This window comes from Gorilla gorilla, chromosome 6, assembly GCF_029281585.2.
Source record: "Gorilla gorilla gorilla isolate KB3781 chromosome 6, NHGRI_mGorGor1-v2.1_pri, whole genome shotgun sequence".
Classification (NCBI taxonomy): domain Eukaryota; kingdom Metazoa; phylum Chordata; class Mammalia; order Primates; family Hominidae; genus Gorilla; species Gorilla gorilla.
In genome coordinates, this window is record NC_073230.2 from 83151976 (window position 1) to 83172770 (window position 20795).

At 51.0% G+C, this 20795-nt stretch overlaps 1 protein-coding gene across 26 annotated transcripts in view; it reads left to right on the forward strand.

Moving 5' to 3' along the window:
• The window catches only part of ELN (elastin), a 42097-nt gene extending 34427 nt beyond the window's left edge, over window positions 1–7670 (forward strand). For 15 of the 26 annotated variants that reach the window (XM_031012708.3, XM_063708133.1, XM_031012710.3 and 12 more), the window contains 7 exons: window positions 766–837; window positions 923–982; window positions 1231–1305; window positions 3434–3472; window positions 3684–3737; window positions 4475–4519; window positions 6416–7670. In XM_031012708.3, the coding sequence (XP_030868568.2) occupies window positions 766–837; window positions 923–982; window positions 1231–1305; window positions 3434–3472; window positions 3684–3737; window positions 4475–4519; window positions 6416–6459 (389 nt within the window). In that variant the 3' untranslated portion in view covers window positions 6460–7670. The remainder of the gene's footprint in view (window positions 1–765; window positions 838–922; window positions 983–1230; window positions 1306–3433; window positions 3473–3683; window positions 3738–4474; window positions 4520–6415) is intronic. The other 11 variants (XM_055392737.2, XM_063708143.1, XM_063708139.1 and 8 more) reach the window with 1 other exon arrangement.
• Window positions 7671–20795: the final 13125 nt, after the last annotated feature.

A 20795-nucleotide genomic window follows, 5' to 3' on the forward strand; every position in this document is an offset into this window, starting at 1 on the left:
TGAGCACACTGCTTAACCTCTGCTCTGCCTCAGTGTTCTCATCTGCAAAATGGGAATGACAATAGTGCCTACCTTTCCTGCTGCAATGCATAAAAAATGGGCTGCTAAGTGTGAAGCACTCAAAATGTTAAGTGCCTGCTCTAGATACTATTGCTGTTGTTTGTTTGTTTGTTTGTTTGTTTTGACAGAGTCTTGCTCTGTCGCCCAGGCTGGAATGCAGTGGTACGATCTTGGCTCCCTGCAGCCTCCATCTCCCAGGTTCAAGTGATTCTCCTGCCTCAGCCTTCCAAGTAGCTGGGATTACAGGCGCCCACCACCACGCCTGACTAATTTTTGTATTTTTCGTAGAGACAGGGTTTCACCATGTTGGCCAGGCTGGTCTCAAAATCCTGACCTCAGGTGATCCACTAGCCTCAGCCTCCCAAAGTGCTGGGATTACAGGTGTGAGCCACCGCACCTGGCTTACAAAAGAACTTTTAAGGCCAGGCACAGTGGTTCACACCTTCGGGAGGCTAAGGCAGGAGGATCGCATGAGCCCAGGAGTTGGAGGCTGCAGTGAACTATGATTGTACCACTGCACTCCAGCCGGGGTGACAGAGCAAAACCCCATCTCAAAATGAAACAAAACATGGACTGGACTTCCTGTCCACTGCTCCTCCACAGTGTCACATGGCCCCTGCCACCTGTCTGTTTGCCTTGTGTCCCTGGGGCAGGGAGACCCATCGTTCAGAAATGGAACACTCATTTTCCCTCCTCTCCCCGCAGGAGCAGCAGTGCCTGGGGTCCTTGGAGGGCTCGGGGCTCTCGGTGGAGTAGGCGTCCCAGGCGGTGTGGTGGGTGAGTTGAAACCCCAGGAGGGGCAGGGTGGGGAGGGAATCTAACCAGTACAGAGTGCCTCCCTGAACTCGGTCTGTGTTCCCAGGAGCCGCACCCGCCGCCGCTGCTGCCGCAGCCAAAGCTGCTGCCAAAGCCGCCCAGTTTGGTGAGCACTGGGTGGAGGTGGGAGCTGCTGCCAGGCCGCCAGGCCCCCAGGGTGTGGGAGGAGCTTCTGACCAGGCACTGTAGACTCACTCCCTGCCCCAGACACCTCCTGGCTCCACTGTGCCATCGAAGGCCAGGGGAGAGCTCAGGCTCCACTGTGTCCCCAGAGGACACCTCCGCCCTCCACAGGCTGAGGCTTCAGTCCCACCTTTCTGACCAGCGGAGTCTAATGCTCAGCTGTCTCCACAGGCCTAGTGGGAGCTGCTGGGCTCGGAGGACTCGGAGTCGGAGGGCTTGGAGTTCCAGGTGTTGGGGCCCTTGGAGGTGAGAGTTATTCTGAAATCAGTGAGTGTGTGTGGTGTGTGTATGCGAGACAGAGATGGAGACAGAGACAGAGACTTTCGTTCCCACCCCTGCCACGTCTTTGCTCAAGATGTCCTCTTGGCCAGGTGCGGTGGCTCACGCCTGCAATCCCAGCACTCTAGTAGGCCAAGGTGGGCGGATCACTTGAGGTGAGGAGTTTGAGACCAGCCTGGGTGACATGGCGAAACCTCATCTCTACCAAAAATACAAAAATAAGCGGGGCGTGGTGGTGGGCACCTGTATTTCCAGCTACTTGGGAGGCTGAGGCCAGAGGATCGCTTGAGCCCAGGAGGCAGAGGCTGCAGTGAGCTGAGATGGTACCACTGCATTCCAGCTTGGGCAGCAGAGTGAGACCCTGTCATATAAAAAAAAGAAAGAAAGAAAAGAAAAGAAAAGAGGCCAGGCATGGTGGCTCATTCCTGTAATCCCAGCATTTTGGGAGGCCGAGGTGGGCGGATCACCTGAGGTCAGGAGTTCGAGACCAGCCTGGCCAACATGGGCTCCAGAGACTCCACCAATGTCTCTACTAAAAATATAAAAACTGGCCGGGCGCGGTGGCTCACGCCTGTGATCCCAGCACTTTGGGAGGCTGAGGTGGGCAGATCATGAGGTCAGGAGATCAAGACCATCCTGGCTAACACAGTGAAACCCCGTCTCTACTAAAAAATACAAAAAATTAGCTGGGCATGGTGGCAGACGCCTGTAGTCCCAGCTACTCGGGAGGCTGAGGCAGGAGAATGGCGTGAACCTGGGAGGCGGAGCTTGCAGTGAGCCGAGATCGCGCCACTGCACTCCAGCCTGGGCGACAGAGCGAGACTCCGTCTCAAAAAAAAAAAAAAAATATATATATATATATATATTAGCTGGGCATGGTGACACACGCCTGTAATCCCAGCTACTCGGGAGCCTGAGACAGGAGAATCACTTGAACCCAGGAGGCAGAAGTTGCAGTGAGCCAAGATCACGCCGCTGCACTCCAGCCTGGGCAACAGAGCAAGACCTCATCCCAAAACAAAATAAAAACAAGAAATGTGGCAAACGGGAGCTGGGGCTATCCCTTGCCGCCAGGGTCCCAGTCCTCCCCCTCTCCTCTCTCTTTCAACCCACCTGACCACTGCGGTGGGAGTAAATTAGGAGAATGATGGTTATGCCAGTTCTCCAAGAAAGAAATCAAAGCTTGGAAAGAAATTGCTTTCCCTAAGTCTCCACCATGGTGGCCGACCTTGTGTGGCCATTTCCCCCTTTTTTGGGCTGTCATTGTGTCTCCCCCTGTAAACTAGCCTGCACAGCTCTTCCTGTGAGTGCCACAAGACCAGACACACAGTAGGAGCTTAACAATTAAGACTTTTAGGGCCGGGCATGGTGGCTCATGCCTGTAATCCCAACACTTTGGGAGGCTTAGGTAGGTGGATTGCTTGAGGCCAGGAGTTCAAGACCAGCCTGGACAACGTAGCAAGACCCCCCACCACCACCACCTCTACGAAATATTTAAAAATTAGCTGGGCGTGGTGTGTGCCTGTAGTTTCAGCTACTTGGGAGGCTGAGGCAGGAAGATCACTTGAACCCGGGAGTTCAGGGCTGCAGTGAGCTGTGATCGAGCCACTGCATTCCAGCCTGGGCAACACAGCAAGACCCTGGATAGATGAAGGAGAGATGGGGGGATAGACACTGGGAGGATGAGTCCATGGGCAGATGGTAAAGGGTGAGTAGGTCAAAAGACAGGGCCCAGCCAGGCGCAGTGGCTCACACCTGTAATGTCAGCACTTTGGGAGGCCGAGGCAGGTGGATCACCTGAGGTCAGGAGTTCGAGACCAGCCTGGCCAACATGGTGAAACCTGTCTCTACTAAAAATACAAAAATTAGCCAGGCGTGGTGGTGGGTGCCTGTAATCCCAGCTGCTCAGGAGGCTGAGGCAGGAGAACCGCTTGAGCCCAGGAGATGGAGGTTGCAGTGAGCCAGGATCGCGCCACTGCACTCCAGCCCAGGCGAAGGAGTGAGACTCTGCCTCAAGAAAAAAAAAAAAAGAAGGAGACAGGGCCTGACAGGTGGCATTGGCATTCCTGAGCCGTCATGTGCCTCATCTCCCCAGGTGTACCTCCAGCTGCAGCCGCTAAAGCAGCTAAATACGGTGAGTTCCCCTCTGATGCCTTCCTGCCAGTGGCCTGCACCCCCTGCCATGCCCATCGCCACCCTCCCCCAGCCCAGCTCAGGCCTCCCTCTGGCTCCCCCTACCCCTGAAGATCTTGTCTGGGACATTCCTTAACCCAGAACCCAGCAGGGATATCAGGGCCTCTTCCCGATGGGGGTGTCTTATCCTGACCCCACCTGCCTCTTCTTAGGTGCTGCTGGCCTTGGAGGTGTCCTAGGGGGTGCCGGGCAGTTCCCACTTGGAGGTAGGGGTGGCCAGCTCTGCTATGTAGTCCTCAGCTCTGTCCCGATCTAGAGGGGGCCTGTCCGTCTAGCAGTGGGGACTCCCAGAGCCCATGTCCACACAAGGACAGGAGACTGGGGCTGGCGAGGGCACTTTAGGATAGCAGATGTACTGGGCAAACGGGCAAGCTATAAGGTTGGGGATAGTGCCAGGCTGAGCTCAGGGTTGAGGCCATGAGGTGCCACACCTGGTTGCTAGGTGGCCGCATGTTGTGTTGAGAAAGCCACTCTGGCTGTAGTAGGGGGGATTGGCTGGGCGCGGTGGCTCACGCCTGTAATCCCAGCACTTTGGGAGGCCTAGGTGGGTGGATCACTTGAGGTCAGGAGTTCGAGACCAGTCTGGTCAACATGGTAAAACCCTGTCTCTACTAAAAAAAAGAATGCAAAAATTAGCCAAACGTGGTGGATGCCTGTAATCCCAGCTACTCGGGAGGCTGAGGCGGGAGAATCACTGGAGCCTGGGAAGCAGAGGTTGCAGTGAGCCAAGATCGCACCACTGCACTCCAGCCTGGGCGGCAGAGCAAGACCCCATCTCAAAAAAATAATAATAAAATAAAATATAAAAAATTATATAGTGGGGGGGATGGAGAGGAGGTGATCCCAGACAGAGGTCTTGGGTGAGCCAGTGCAGGCAGAAAGTGATGAGGCTGGAGTCAGTTTCCACCCCTACCAACCCACCAACCTGAAATCTCTCCTGCAGGAGTGGCAGCAAGACCTGGCTTCGGATTGTCTCCCATTTTCCCAGGTATGCCAGGCTCCCTGCCCCTGGGCCCTGCCCTGGAGCTGCAGCCACCTCCTCCCTCCTCTCCTGTGTCATCTCCTGCTCAGAAGGGCTGAGCCAGCGCCCAGGGGTGGACCCCACAGCCTCAGGTCACACGAGGCTGGACCCCGAGCTGAACGTAGAGCCTCCCCTCCTTCTTGCTGACCTCTTACAAACACAGGGAACATTTGCTTTTCAAAAACACAGTTCATGGCCAGGTGTGATGGCTCACACCTGTAATCCCAGCACTTTGGGAGGCTGAGGAGGGCAGATCACCTGAGGTCAGGAGTTCAAGACCAGCCTGGCCAACATGGTGAAACCCTGTCTCTATTAAAAATACTAAAATTAGCCGGGTGTGGTGGCTCACGCCTGTAATCCCAGCACTTTGGGAGGCCAAGGCGGGTGGATCACGAGGTCAGGAGATGGAGACCATCCTGGCTGACATGGTGAAACCCCGTCTCTACTAAAAATGCTATAGTCTTCTTTTTTTTTTTTTTTTTTTTTTGAGACGGAGTCTTGCTCTGTTGCCCAGGCTGGAGTGCAGTGGCACGATCTTGGCTCACTGCAACCTCTGCCTCCTAGGTTCAAGCGATTCTTCTGCCTCAGCCTCCCAAGTAGCTGGGACTACAGGCATACACCACTACGCCCAGCTAATTTTTGTATTTTTAGTAGAGATGGGGTTTCACCATATTGGCCAGGCTGGTCTCGAACTCCTGACCTCGTGATCCGCCCGCCTCGGCCTCCCAAAGTGCTGGGATTACAGGAGTGAGCCACCACGTCCGGCCGTCTCTACTAAAAATACAAAAAATTAGCTGGGCATGGTGGCGGGCGCCTGTAGTCTCAGCTACTCGGGAGGCTCACGCAGGAGAATGGTGTGAACCCGGGAGGCGGAGCTTGCAGTGAGCCGAGATTGCGCCACTGCACTCCAGCCTGGGCGACACAGCAAGACTCCGTCTCAAAAAAAAAAAAAAAAAAAAAAAAAGCCGGGTGTGGTGGTGCACGCCTGTAATCCCAGCTACTCTGGAGGCTGAGACAGGAGAATTGCTTGAACCCAGGAGGCGGAGGTTGCAGTGAGCTGAGACTACACCACTGCCCTCTAGCCTGGGTGATGACAGGGCAAGACGATTGCGTCTCAAAAAAAAAAACCAAAACAAAAAAAAACAAACTTCAGAGGCAGATGTCTGTTTCTGCCCTACTCTCTGCTCACTGCCACCAGGTGGCGGTAAGGAGCCATATCTGGCTCAAGCAGGGGTAGGAACTGCTCCGGGCCGCGCTACTAGACAATGGTGCCTTACCTAATACAGACTGATGCCTTGAAACAGGGTTCACCCATCAGACTATTCCCAGGAGGGGGTAGGAATCCTGGGTTTGAGTCCCAGCTCAGACACTATGTGGATAAGACCCTCTCTCCCTCTACTGGGCCTTGATTTACTTATCTGATGCCCTCTCAGATGTATGGGTCCACCCCACTCCCTGAGAGGGCCGTCTCCTGCAGACACTGACTCTCCCTTCATCCCATGTTCCTTGATGGAGCTGCTCTTAGCCTTTCCCCAAAAGGCTTCTTGGAGCAGTGGAGCCAGGAGCCAGTGCCAGGCCCTGTCCTTCCCCAGCCAGGCCCCGTCCTTCCCCAGCCAGGCCCCATGACCTGCCCCCTTTTCTGCAAGCGTTGGTTTCATTCAAGTAATATCTTGGGGGCTTCTCCCGCCCCATCTGTCCAGTGGAAGTTGATAGCATGGATCAGGTCTGAGTTTGGCCTGGGGCCACGACTTGGCTTCTCTTGGCTTCTTGGAGCCTCCATTCGAGTGGGTCAGAGCAGGCGGGGATTAGAGCCGAAACTGAGAGGGGCCGGACTCACAGTGATGTGCACCTCCTCCCGTCCAGGTGGGGCCTGCCTGGGGAAAGCTTGTGGCCGGAAGAGAAAATGAGCTTCCTAGGACCCCTGACTCACGACCTCATCAACGTTGGTGCTACTGCTTGGTGGAGAATGTAAACCCTTTGTAACCCCATCCCATGCCCCTCCGACTCCCCACCCCAGGAGGGAACGGGCAGGCCGGGTGGCCTTGCAGATCCACAGGGCAAGGAAACAAGAGGGGAGCGGCCAAGTGCCCCGACCAGGAGGCCCCCTACTTCAGAGGCAAGGGCCGTGTGGTCCTGGCCCCCCACCCCATCCCTTCCCACCTAGGAGCTCCCCCTCCACACAGCCTCCATCTCCAGGGGAACTTGGTGCTACACGCTGGTGCTCTTATCTTCCTGGGGGGAGGGAGGAGGGAAGGGTGGCCCCTCGGGGAACCCCCTCCCTGGGGCTCCTCTAAAGATGGTGCAGACACTTCCTGGGCAGTCCCAGCTCCCCCTGCCCACCAGGACCCACCGTTGGCTGCCATCCAGTTGGTACCCAAGCACCTGAAGCCTCAAAGCTGGATTCACTCATAGCATCCCTCCTCTCCTGGGTCCACTTGGCCGTCTCCTCCCCACCGATCGCTGTTCCCCACATCTGGGGCGCTTTGGGGTTGGAAAACCACCCCACACTGGGAATAGCCACCTTGCCCTTGTAGAATCCATCCGCCCATCCATCCATTCATCCATCCGTCCGTCCATCCATGTCCCCAGTTGACCGCCCGGCACCACTAGCTGGCTGGGTGCACCCACCATCAACCTGGTTGACCTGTCATGGCCGCCTGTGCCCTGCCTCCACCCCCATCCTACACTCCCCCAGGGCGTGCGGGGCTGTGCAGACTGGGGTGCCAGGCATCTCCTCCCCACCCGGGGTGTCCCCACATGCAGTACTGTATACCCCCCCATCCCTCCCTCGGTCCACTGAACTTCAGAGCAGTTCCCACTCCTGCCCCACCCATCTTTTTGTGTCTCGCTGTGATAGATCAATAAATATTTTATTTTTTGTCCTGGATATTTGGGGATTATTTTTGATTGTTGATATTCTCTTTTGGTTTTATTTTTGTGGTTCATTGAAAAAAAAAGATAAATTTTTTTTTCTGATCCGGGGAGCTATATCCCCAGTAGAAAAATCATTTTAATCACTCTAATATAACTCTGGATGAAACACACCTTTTTTTTTTAATAAGAAAAGAGAATTAACTGCTTCAGAAATGACTAATAAATGAAAAACCTTTAAAGGAAACTGTGTCTTAGCTTCTTCGTATGATTTAATCTGCCTTCAACTCGCTGGCCTGGATGGGGATAAGGGCTGTTCTTCAGGGAACCTCCACCACCCACAGTGTATTTGAGAGGTTGCCAACCAAAAGCCCCTGCTGCCGGCTTCTGGGGCATCGATCTTTCTCCAAGTTTCGCTTGTACTTTAACAATGAGGCCAGGAGTTTGAGACCCACCTGGACAACATAGCTGTCCAGTGGAGAATCACTTTGTACCACATAGCTACAAAAAAAAAAAAATTACCCAAGATTGGTGGTGGTGCATGCCTGTGGTCCCAGCTACTCAGGAGGTTGAGGTGGGAGGATCGCTTGAGCCCAGGATTTCGAGGCTGCAGTGAGCTATGATTGCGCCACTGCACTCCAGCCTGGGTGAGACAGCAAGATCCTGTCTTGAGAGAGAGAGAGAAACAGAAAGAGACAGAGAGGAAAGATGGCTGACCTAAGAAAATGCAGAAGACAGTCAAAGGTAACCATTTTCCTCCGAAACAGTCCCCTCTGAGGAAGACCCACTCTCATGCGTGGCCATGTAAGGCCATTTGGCTTGAGAAGTTTAAGAAGTGACACCCAGCAGCAGGTTCACCCTTACTCAGATGCACCCATTCCCATTCTGGCCCTTCCTCCTCCCCTTGAGGCCAGAAATCCGTGGGGCCCGGGAACGTGTTCACCTGCAGCCCACATCCCTACCTCTAGACCACGCTCTGGATACCAGATACTGGAATTCCCTTCCCCAACCACCAAGCCCACTTCCAGGGCTCACTCAGCCTCAGGCCTGTGCCATCCTCCTGAGAGTGGGCCCCGTGCTGAGTGTGCACACCTCTAAGCCAGAAATGTGGCAACAGAGCTGTTCGTGGGGAGTGTGGGTGGGGCTCACCATGCAGACTGGAGCATATGTGGGTTTGCATACGAGGATCCTTGCGATCCCAGAAGGAGCTGGGAGGGAAAGAGAAAGCTGGTGGAGGGTATGCTCAGAGAGAGCTTCCCAGAGGACAGTAAAGGGCAAAAAACATTTTACCAGGCAAAGAATAGAACAGAGAGGAGGGTCAGGCCTTTCAGGCAGAGGACAGGACAACTAGATGTCTGGTAGGAGAGGGCAGTGCTGAGGACTTATGGAGGATGGATCAGGAGGGGGTGAGCGGTGTGGTTCAAGGAGATGCACAAGAGGGTTGCTGTAATAATCCAGGGAGGGGTGACACAGCCTGCCCTAGAGTGGTGACAAAGGAGATCCATCCATCCATCCATCCACCCATCCACCCACCCATCTGTCACCTACCCACCCATCAACCCACCCATCCACCCACCCACCCAACCATTCTTCCATCCATCCATGTCTCCTTCCACCCATCCACCCACCCACCCATCTATCCACCCACCCATCCATCCATCCATCTATCCACCCATCCATCCACCCACCAGTCCATCCATCCATTCATTACTTCACTCAACAAAAATATCCATTGCTGGTTTTTCCTCAGGTCTCTGGCCTCTAAAAGTCAAGTAAGCCCCAGCATTCAGGCCTGTGGACTCCCCGTCTTGGTTTCTCATAGCTTGCGGTTTTATTTATTTATCAGAGACAGGGCCTCAGTCTTTCACCCAGGCTGGAGTGCATTGGTGCTATCACAGCTCACTGCAGCCTTAAACTCCCAGGCTGGAGCAATCCTCCCAACTACAGGCACATACCACCATGCCCAGCTAATTTTTAAATTTTTTTATAGAGATAGAATCTTGCTATGTTGCAGCTGGGCGTGGTGGCTCATACCTGTAATCCCAGCACTTTGGGAGGCCGAGGCGGGCGGATCATGAGGTCAGGAGTTCAAGACCAGCCTGGCCAACATGGTGAAACCTCATCTCTACTAAAAATATAAAAATTAGCCGGGTGTGGTGGTGCATGCCTGTAATCCCATCTACTTGGGAGGCCGAGGCAGGAGAATCACTTGAACCCAGGAGGCAGAGGTTGCAGTGAGCCGAGACCGTACCACTGCACTCCAGCCTGGCGACAGAGCGAGACTCTGTCTCAAAAAAAAACAAAGAATCTTGCTATGTTGCCCAGGCTGCTCTCAAACTCCTGGCCTCGGCCTCCCAAAGTGTTGGGGTTACAGGTGTGAGCCACCTCAGCTGGTTGCTCGTGGCTTTAAATATTTAATACGACCTATTCATTGGTGACTCTCCAATTGACATCTCCAGCATGACCGCTCCCCTGAGCCCAGGACTTGCACATCCAAGGCCAATTCTAACATCTCTACCTAGAAATCTCATAGACATGGCCTAGGTAGCGTGGTTTTCCCTCCCTGCCTTTCCCATCTCAGTAAAGGGCAGCCCTACTCTTCCAGAGGTTCCGGCCTGCAACTCTGGAACCATCTCTGACTCTGCTCTTCCCTCACTCCCCACAGCAGATTCACCAGCAAATAATACGGCACCACCTTCAGAATATATCGAGTTGGCCAGGCACACTGGCTCACACCTGTAATCCCAGCACTTTGGGAGGCCAAAGTGGGCAGATTACCCGAGGTCGGGAGTTCGAGACCAGCCTGACCAACATGGAGAAACCCCGTCTCTACTAAAAATACAAAAAAATTAGCCAGGCGTGGTGGTGCATGCCTGTAATCCTAGCTGCTCAGGAGGCTGAGGCAGGAGAATCACTTGGACACGGGAGGCGGAGGTTGCGGTGAGCCGAGGTCACACCATTGCGCTATAGCCTGGGCAACAAGAGCGAAACTCTGTCTAAAAAAAAAAGAATATATCCAGAGTCCTACTACGTCTCAGGGCTAAGCCACAATCCCCAGTATCTCTTGCCTGAATTACTGAAATAGCTCCCTGAACCCCTTAGTTCTCCCCTGGCTCCCCTTCGGCCTTCTCTCCACTCAGCAACTGAAGCAATCTTTTTTTTTTTTTTTTTTTTTTGAGATGGAGTTTCACTCTGTTGCCCAGGCTGGAGTACATTGGCGTGATCTCAGCTCACTCAACCTCTGCCTCCCGGGTTCAAGAGATTCTCCTGCCTCAGCCTCCTGCGTAGCTGGGACTACTGGCATGTGCCACCATGCCTGGCTAATTTTTGTGTTTTTAGTAGAGACAAGGTTTCACCATGTTGGACAGGCTGGTTTCGAACTCCTGGCCTCAAGCGATCCTCCTGCCTCTGCCTCCCAAAGTGCTGGGATTACAGGTATGAGCCACCACATCTGGCCCAAAGCAATTCTTTCAAAGCATAAGTCAACTCGGGTCATGCATCTACTCAAAGTCCTGCAGTGGTTCCTGTCTCACTCAGAGACAAAGCCAGAGGCCTTTCTATGGCCAAGAAGCCCCTACTTGCATGGCAGCAGCTCTCCTGACCTCACATTCTGCTATTCGAGCCATGCGGTCGCCCTGGCCATCTTACTTTTCCTTGAGTGCAACAGGCCACCCCACTGCCAGCCTTGGCATCTGCTATCTCTTCTGCCCAAAACGCCCTTTCATCAGCTATCTGTGTTTCTGGCTCACTCAGCTGCTTCAGGTCTTGACTCAGGTGTCACCTTCTCAGAGTGTCCTACACTGACACCTTTCTAAAATTGCAAATTGGGCTGGATGCGGTGGCCCGTGCCTGTAATCCCAGCACTTTGGGAGGCTGAGATGGGAGGATCACTTGAGGCCAGGAGTTCAAGACCAGCCTGGGCAACATAGCGAGACCCCATCTCTATTTAAAACATAAATAAAATTGCAAGCTGCACCCTCCTCCCCTGCTCAGCACTCCCTCACCTGACTCTACCTCCGTTTTGTGTTTTGTTTTGTTTTTTGAGATGGAGTCTCACTCTGTCGCCCAGGCTGGAGTGCAATGGCACAATCTCACCTCACTGCAACCTCTACTTCCCGGGTTCAAGCAATTCTCCCACCTCAGCCTCCTGAGCAGCTCGGATTACAGGCACCCGCCATCATGCCTGGCAAATATTTTTTGTATTTTTATACAGACAGGGTTTGACCATGTTGGCCAGGCTGGTCTTGAACTCCTGACCTCAGGTGATCCACCCTCCTTGGCCTCCCAAATTGCTGGGATTACAGGCATGAACCACCGCGCCCAGCCTGTCTCTGCCTTCTTTGACTCCAGAGCACCTGTCACCATAAACAAAATATATTTTACTTCTTTGTTTTCTGTCTCTCTACACCAGACTGTAAACTCTAAGATGGGCACTGCTTTAAGAATAACACAGCCTGGACACAGTGGCTCATGCTTGTAATCCCAGCACTTTGGGAGGCCGAGGCAGGCAGATTACTTGAGGTCAGGAGTTCAAGACCAGCCTGGCTAACATGGCAAAACCCCAACAACAACAAAAAAAATTAGCTGGGTGTGGTGGTGCATGCTTGTAATCCCAGCTACTCTGGGGACTGAGGCAGGTGAATCGCTTGAACCCAGGAGGCAGAGGTTGCAGTGAGCCAAGATTGCGCCACTGCACTCCAGCCTGGGCAACAGAGCAAGACTGTCTCAAAAAACAGAAAAAAAATTTTTTTAAAGACCCTGTCTCCAAATACAGTCATATTCTGCGGTATTGGAGTAAATGCTTCAAGATATAAATTTTGAGGAGACACAGTTCCACCCCTAAGAGTTACCTCATGGAAAAAGGGTCTTTGTAGTTGTGATTAAGTCAAGGATCTTGAGAGATAGGGAGATTATCCTGCTGGGCCCTAAATGCTACATAGGTATTCTTATGAGAAGCTGGGGCTGGGCACAATGGCTCACACCTATCATCCCAACACTTTGGGAGGCCAAAGCAGGAGGATCACTTAAGCCAAGAGGTCAAGGCTGCAGTGAGCTATGATTGTGCCACTGCACTCCAATCTGGGTGACAGAGTAAGATCCTATCTGAGGAAAAAAAAAAATTGGAAAATCTAGATAAAATGGATAAGTTCCTAGAAAGCCACAGCCTGCCAAGACTGAATCATGAAGAAATAGAAAATCAGCATAGACCAATAATGAGTAAGGAGATTAAATCAGTAATAAAAAGTCTCCCAACAGAGAAAAACCCAGGACCAGATGGCTTCACTGGAGAATTCTAACAAACATTTAAAAAATTAACACCAATCCTCCTGAAACTCTTCCAGAAAACTGAAGTAGAGGGAACACTTCCAATCTCCTTCTAAGAGGCCAGCATTATTCTAATACCAAAGACACAAGAAAAGCAAACTATAGGCCAATATCCTTTATGAACATTGATGCAAAAATCTTCAACAAAATACAAGCGAACAAAATTCAATAGCAGATTAAAAGGATTATACACCATAACCAAGTGGAATTTTTCCTGAAATGTTAGGATGTTTCAACATATGAAAATCAATCAGTGAAATATAACATATAAACAGAATGAAAGACAATTACATGATCATCTCAATTGCAGCAGAAAAAGCAGCAAGATCCAATAAACTTTCATGATAAAAACACTCAACAAACTAGGAATAGAAGCAAACCACTTCAACCTAATAAAGGCTATAGATGAAAGCCCACAGCTAACATCATACTTAATGGTGAAAGACTGGGCTTGAGTGGTGGCTCACACCTGTAATCCCAGCACTTTGGGAGGCTGAGGCAGGCAGATCTCTTGAGCCCAGAAGTTCGAGACCAGCCTGGGCAACATGGCGAAGCCCTGTCTCTACAAGAAAATATAAAAATAAACCAGGCATAGTGGCACATGCCTGTAGTCCCAGCTGTTCAGGAGGCTGAGGCAGGAGAATTGCTTGAGTCTGGGAGGTTGAGGCTGCAGGGAGCCATGATCGTGCCACTGCACTCTAGCCTGGAAAACAGAGTGACACCCTGTCTCGAAAAAAATAAAAAGGACTTAAAGCTTTTCCTCTAAGATTAGGAATAAGACAAGGATGCCTACTCCTATCACTTCTATTCAGCATAGTATTGGAAGTCCTAGTCAGAACAACTAGACAAAAAAAAAAAAAAAGAAATTAAAGACATCCAAATTGAGAAGAAAGAAGTAAAATTATCTCTGTTCACAAATAACAGACTCTTATATGTAAAAACTCCTAAAGATCGAACATGCCCACAAAATTAGTTGTGTTTCCATATCCTCACAATGAACAATCTAAAAAGGAAATTAAGAAAACAATTCCAGGCCAGGCGCAGTGGCTCACGCCTGTAATCCCAGCACTTTGGGAGGCCGAGGCGGGCGGATCACGAGGTCAGGAGATTGAGACCATCCTGGCTAACACGGTGAAAACCCATCTCTACTAAAAATACAAAAAAAATTAGCCGGGCGTGGTGGTGGGCACCTGTAGTCCCAGCTACTCGCGAGGCTGAGGCAGGAGAATGGCGTGAACCCGGGAGGCGGAGCTTGCAGTGAGCCAAGATCGCGCCACTGCACTCCAGCCTGGGGGACAGAGCGAGACTCCGTCTCAAAAGAAAAAAAGGAAACAATTCCATTTATAATAGCATCAAAAAGAATAAAATACTAGAAATAAAACTAACCAAGGAAGTGAAAGATTTGTACACTGAAAACTGTAAAACACTGCTGAATTAAATTAAAGAAGACAAAGGTAAATATAAAAATTTACATCCATGTTCATGGATGGTAAGACTTAATTGTTAAGAGGCCTGTAGTACTCAAAACAATCTATGGTTTCAACACAATTGCCATCAAAGTCCCAATGGCATTTTTTGCAGAAACAGAAAATTTCATCTTAAACCTCATGTGAAATCTCAAGGGACTCCAAATAGCCAAAACAATTTTGAGAAAGAAGAACAAAGTTGGAGGACTCACACTTTGTGATGCCAAAACATATTACAAAGTTACAGTAACCCAAACAGTGTGATACTGGCATAATGACAGACAAACAGACCGACAGAACAGAATATTTATAATGGCCCAGAAATATTAATAAAGCCTCGTGTATATGATTAAATGATATTTGACAAGATGCTAAGACCATTCGGTGGGGAAAGAATAGTCTCTTCAACAAGCGATGTTGGTGGCCAGACACAGTGGCTCATGCCTGTAATCCTCACACTTCTGGGAGGCCAAAGTGGGAGGATTGTTTGAGCCCAGGAGTTCGAGACCGCCCTGAGCAACATAGAGAGATCCCATCTCTCTTTAAAAAAACAATAAACAAAACAAAAAAGCCAAATTTTGTTGGGAAAACTGGATATCCACATACAAAAGAATAAAGTGGCCGGGCACGGTGGCTCATGCCTGTAATCCCAGCACTTTGGGAGGCCGAGGCAGGCAAATCACAAGATCAGGAATTCGAAACCAGCCTGGCCAATATGGTGAAACCCCATCTCTACTAAAAATACAAAAATTAGCTGGGCATGGTGGTGGGTGCCTGTAATCCCAGCTACTCAGGAGGCTGAGGCAGGAGAATCACTTGAACCAGGGAGGCAGAGTTTGCAGTGAGCTGAGATCATGCCACTGCCCTCCAGCCTGGGTGACAGAGCGAGACCCTGTCTCAGAATAAAGTCTGGGGGCCAGGCGCAGTGGATCACACCTGTAATCCCAGCAATTTGGGAGGCTGAGGCGGGTGGATCACCTGAGATCACAAGTTTGAGACCAGCCTGTCCAACATGGTGAAACCCCGTCTCTACTAAAAATACAAAAATTAGCCGGGCCTGGTGGCATGCACCTGTAAGCCTAGCTACTTGGGAGGCTGAGGCAGGAGAATTGCTCGAACCTGGGAGGCGGAGGTTGTGGTGAGCTGAGATCATGCCACTGCACTCTATGGGCAACAGAGCAAGACCCTGTCTCAAAAAAGAAAAAAAAAAAGTTTGATCCTTATCTTACACCATATACAAAAATTAACTCAGATTAAATAACTAAATGTAAGACCCAAAACTATAAAATGCCTGAAAGAAGACACAGCAGATTGATTTCAGGATTGATTTCCAACAATCCGATTTCAGACTTCTGGCCTCCAGAACTGTGAGAAAATAAATGTCTTGTTTTCAGCCACCAAGTTTCTGGTAATTTGTCATAGCAGCCAGGGGAAACTGATATAGTACAGTGAATAAGTAATAACTCTAATGCCAGGTAAATCGGTGCTATGAAGATAAAAAGCCCGGGAGGAGAGAGTTACAAGGAATGTTATCACCCTAACTTAGGATGGTTAATGGACCTGGCCTCAAGTCAAAAGCCCTGTAACAACCACGTACTTGGGAAGTTAGAACAGCAGAGAGGTGCACCACGATTTTTCTTCTTTTTAATTAGAGAAAGGGGCCAGGCGTGGTGGCTCACGCCTGTAATCCCAGCACTTTGGGAGGCCGAGGCGGGTGGATCACCTGAGGTCAGGAGTTCAAGACCAACCTGGCCAACATGGTGAAACCCCGTTTCTACTAAAAATGCAAAAATTAGCCAGGTGTGATAGCATGCGCCTGTAATCCCAGCTACTCAGGAGGCTGAGGCAGGAGAATTGCTTGAACCCGGGAGGCAGAAGTTGGAGTGAGCCGAGATTGCACCATTGCTCTTCAGCCTGGGTGACAGAGCAAGACTTGGTCTCAAGCAATCCTCCTGCCTCAGCCTCCCAAGTAGCTAGGACTACAGTCACGTGCCACCATACCTGGCTAATTTTTTTTTTTTAGAGATGAGGTCTCGCTATGTTGCCCAGGCTGGTTTCAAATTTCTGGCCTCAAGGGATCCTCCTGCCTTGGCCTCTCAAATGGCTGGGATTACAGGTGTGAGCTACCATGACTGACCATCATGATTTTAACAAAACTGACAGGAGAATAAAAATAAGGGCAAAGTAGTAGCCAGAGGCTAGGTCCCATAAGCGCAGAAGCAGGGACCTTAGGGTTAGAAAGCAAAGGAATGTCACACATGTTCAGAGGCTCTGCAGGATGACAGGGCATAGGGACATGACTTGGGAGGCTGTTGCTCTAAATACCTAACTAGGACAAGAAGGAGGGAGAAGTGCTGGAATTCTGGATGTATTTTACATATAGAGCCAATAGGATTTGCCAATGGATCAGAGGCAGGGAGTCAAGAGAGGGAATGGGAGCAGTCACGCCATATAGTACACCTGTAGTTCCAGCAGCTAGGGAGGCTGAGATGGGAGGATCGCTTGAGCCTGGGAGGTCAAGGCTGCAGTGAGCTTTGATCGTGCCACTGCCCACCAGCCTGGGTGATAGAGGAAGATCTTGTCTCAAAAAAAAAAATGCCTGTGAGTTTAACCTAAATTACTGGATGATGGTGGTGTCATTTACTGAGATAAGAAACACCTGGGGAGGAACCATCCGGGCACAAATTATGAGCTCTGACCTGGACACATTAAGTATGAGGTCCCATTTGCCATCCAAGTGGAGATCCCAAATAGACATTCGGGTTCTTGTGTCTGCAGTTCGAGGAGAGGTCAGAGGAGTCACCAAGCCATGCATCTGAGTGAGCTCACGCAGAGTGGGCGAGATGTGAGCAGGCAGGGTCTGACAGCAGGGATCCCATGATGCCAGCCTGCTTTGCATGCTAGGACAGCTCAGGCTCTGGTCCTGCCTTCAACAACAGCCCTGGACTCACGTTATAGCAGCATCCCCAAGGAGCCTCCTGCTTGTCACTGGCTTGTGTCCAGCCAGGCACAAATTTGCAACTGGGCAATTCTAACCTCTAGAGTGAGTAAGCCATTCCCATGGGGCGCTCAACTCCTCATAGAAAAAACTTTTATTGGCCGGGAGTGGTGGCTCACGCTGTAATCCCAGAACTTTAAGAGGCCGAGGTGGGATGATCACTTGAGGTCAGGAGTTCAAGACCAGCCTGGCCAACATGGTGAAACCCTATCTCTACTAAAAATACAACAATTAGCCAGGCGTGGTGGCAGGCACCTGTAATCCCAGCTACTCGGGAGGCTGAGGCAGGAGAATCACTTGAATCCAGGAGGCAGAGGTTGCAGTGAGCCGAGTTAGCGCCACTGCAGTCCAGCTTGGGCAACAGGGCGAGACTCCATCTCAAAGAAACAAAAACAAAACAAAAAACTTTTATCAGGCCGGACTCTGGCTCATGCCTATAACCCCAGCACTTTGGGAACACAAAGTGGAAAGGATCAATTGAGCACAGGAGTTCGAGACTAGCCTGGGCAACATGGTAAGACCCCCCCATCTCTACAAAAGATAAAAATTAGCCAGACGTGGCGGTGTGTGCCTGTGGGCCCACCTACCCAGAAGGCTGAGGTAGGAGGATCACTTGAGCTCAGGAGTTCGAGGCTGCAGTGAGCTACGATCGTGCCACTGCATTCCACCCTGTGTGACAGAGTGAGACCCTGTTTCTCTAAAAAAAAAAAAAAAAGAAAGTCCAAAAATCCTTTTTGCAGCCAGGCGAGATGGCTCACATCTATAATCCCAGCACTTTGGGAGGCCTAGGTGGGTGAATCGCCTGAGGTCAGGAGTTCGAGACTAGTCTGGCCAACCTGGTGAAACCCCATCTCTACTAAAAATACAAAAAATTAGCCAGGCATGGTGGTGCACACCTGTAATCCCAGCTACTTGGGAGGCTGAGGCAGGAGAATTGCTTGAACCCAGGAGGTGGAGATTGCAATGAGCTGGGATCGTGCCACTGCACTCCAGCCTGGGAAAGAAGAGCAAACCTCCATCTCAAAATAAATAAATAAATAAATATAAATAAAAAGCAAAAATCCTTTTTGCTTTCAGCAAAAAAAATCTTGCATGAGCAATGTAACTGAATATGTCAGATCTGATGTTTCACCTGGAACTGTGGCTGACAAGGAGCTCCTACAGGGTGTGGAAGTGCCAGCTCCATCTTTTTGCTCATCTGGGTGTGTTAGCATCTTCTTTTTTTTTTTTTTTATTTGTTTGAGACAGGCTGTACAGTGGCACGATCAGAGCTCACTAGAGCCTCCAAATCCTGGACTCAAGCGATCCTCCCGTCTCAGCCTCCTGAGTAGCTGTGACTACAGGTGCACACCACCACTCCCAGATAATTTTTTTTTTCCGAAGAGATGTGAGGGGGTCTCACTATGTTGCCCAGGCTGGTCTTGAACTCCTGACCTCAAGCGATCCTCCCGGTTCAGCCTCCCAAAGTGCTGGGATTACAGGTATAAGCCACTGCACCCAGTCTGCATCATCTTCAATCTGTGCTTTCTTTTTTTTTTTGAGATGGAGTCTTGCTCTGTCACCAGGCTGGGGTGCAGTGGCGTAATCTCGGCTCACCGCAACCTCCAACTCCCTGGTTCAAGCGATTTTCCTGCCTCAGCCTCCCAAGTAGCTGGGATTGCAGGCACGTACCACCATGCCCAGCTAATTTTTGTATTTTTAGTAGAGACGGGGTTTCACCATGTTGGCCAGGATGGTCTCGATCTCCTGACCTCACGATCCACCTGCCTCAGCCTCTCAAAGTGCTGGGATTACAGGCGTGAGCCACCGCACCAGGCCCAATCTGTGCTTTCTTTGCAGGAATTGTTTTCAGCTATGAGTCCATTCTGTGAGGGTTAATTTACTCAAAACTGGATAACATCACTCAACCAAGCTGGCTCAGGCTCACAGCCCCTCCAGGCCACTGTGCACTTCTCTGCCCTGCACTGTGGGCACAGCATCAACATGGCCCTGCCCGCTGCATCCAGACAGGATTGGCTAACGGGAGGCAATGGAAGAATAAGAAGAGCAGGGGAGTCAGATCAGAATAGCCCTTCTGGGCCCTCTTCCCCATGAGTCCCCCAGAACTGGGGACCCCTCTTGCACAGCTCCTCTCAGGCAGGCCTCTCCTCCAGGGACCCCCTCTATGCCCCCTTACCCTGGGCTGGTAACTGCTGCCACCCCTCCAACTGTACCAGTCCTTACTGATCTCCTTTAATCCCCCTCCCCAGTGCATTGTAAACATCCCCTTTATCAAACTCTCCCCAGTTAGCCCCACTAAGTGGCACTTTCTGTTTCCAGCCAGGGTCCTGCCTGGTATATGCCCTACAGCCAAGTTACAAGCCTCTCATTCCCCTCTCTTTCCTTCCCCTTTTTTTGCCTCCCCATCTTTTTTGACAGGGTCTCTGTCACCCAGGCTAGAGTGCAGTGGTGCAATCATAGCTCACTGCAGCCTCAACCTCCTGAGGTCAAGTATCCTCCCACCTCAGCCTCCCAAGTAACTGGAACTACAGGCATGAGCCACCATGCCTGGCTAATTTAAAAAAAAAAAAAAAAAGTCTGGGCACGGTGGCTCACGCCTGTAATCCCAGCACTTTGGGAGGCCAAGGTGGGTGGATCACCTGAGGTCCGGAATTCGAGACCAGCCTGACCAACATGGAGAAACTCCATCTCTATTAAAAATACAAAATTAGCCGGGCATGGTGGTGCATGCCTATAATCCCAGCTATTCCAGAGGCTGAGGCAGGAGAATGGCTTGAACCCGGGAGGCGGAGGTTGCTGTGAGCTGAGATCGCACCATTGCACTCCAGCCTGGGCAACAAGAGTGAAACTCCGTCTCAAAAAAAAAAAAGTTAGAAGAGACAGGGTTTCACTTCATTGCCTAAGCTAATCTCCAATTCCTGGCCCCACATGATGCTCCCACCTTGGCCTCCCAAAGTGCTGGGATTATAGGTGTGAGCCACTGTGCCCAGCCTTCTTTCTCATGAGAAATTAAAAATTCCAGCCAGGCGTGGTGGCTCATACCTGTAATCCCAGCACTTTGGGAAGCCGAGGAGGGTGGATCACCTGAGGTCAGGAGTTCGGGACCAGCCTGGCCAACATGGTGAAACCCCATCTCTACTAAAAATACAAAAATTAGTCGGGCATGGTGGTGCACGCCTGTAATATCAGCTACTCGGGAGGCTAAGGTGGGAGAATTGCTTGAACCTGGGAGGTGGAGACTGCGGTGAGCCGAGATCCCGCCACTGTACTCCAGCCTAGGCAACAGAGCGAGACCGAATCTAAAAAAAGAAAAAAAAAAAAATCTAGTATTTTCTTCCCACCCCACGTAATTGTTTTGCACCCAGGGGTGAGTGCCCCCCACTTCGCAGACATGCCTAGACCTCTCCCCACAAACATGATGACTAGAGTTGGAGCTGGGCTAGCGCTGCCTCTTGTTCACTGGGTTCACGTGGGCACGTGGCTCCTCTCCGGTCACTGCTTCCTGGGCAGAGGGATGACGTGGGAGGTAGACCTAGGGGGGACAGGGTTGCTTCCTGCCCATGTCCAGCATTCTAGAATTGTC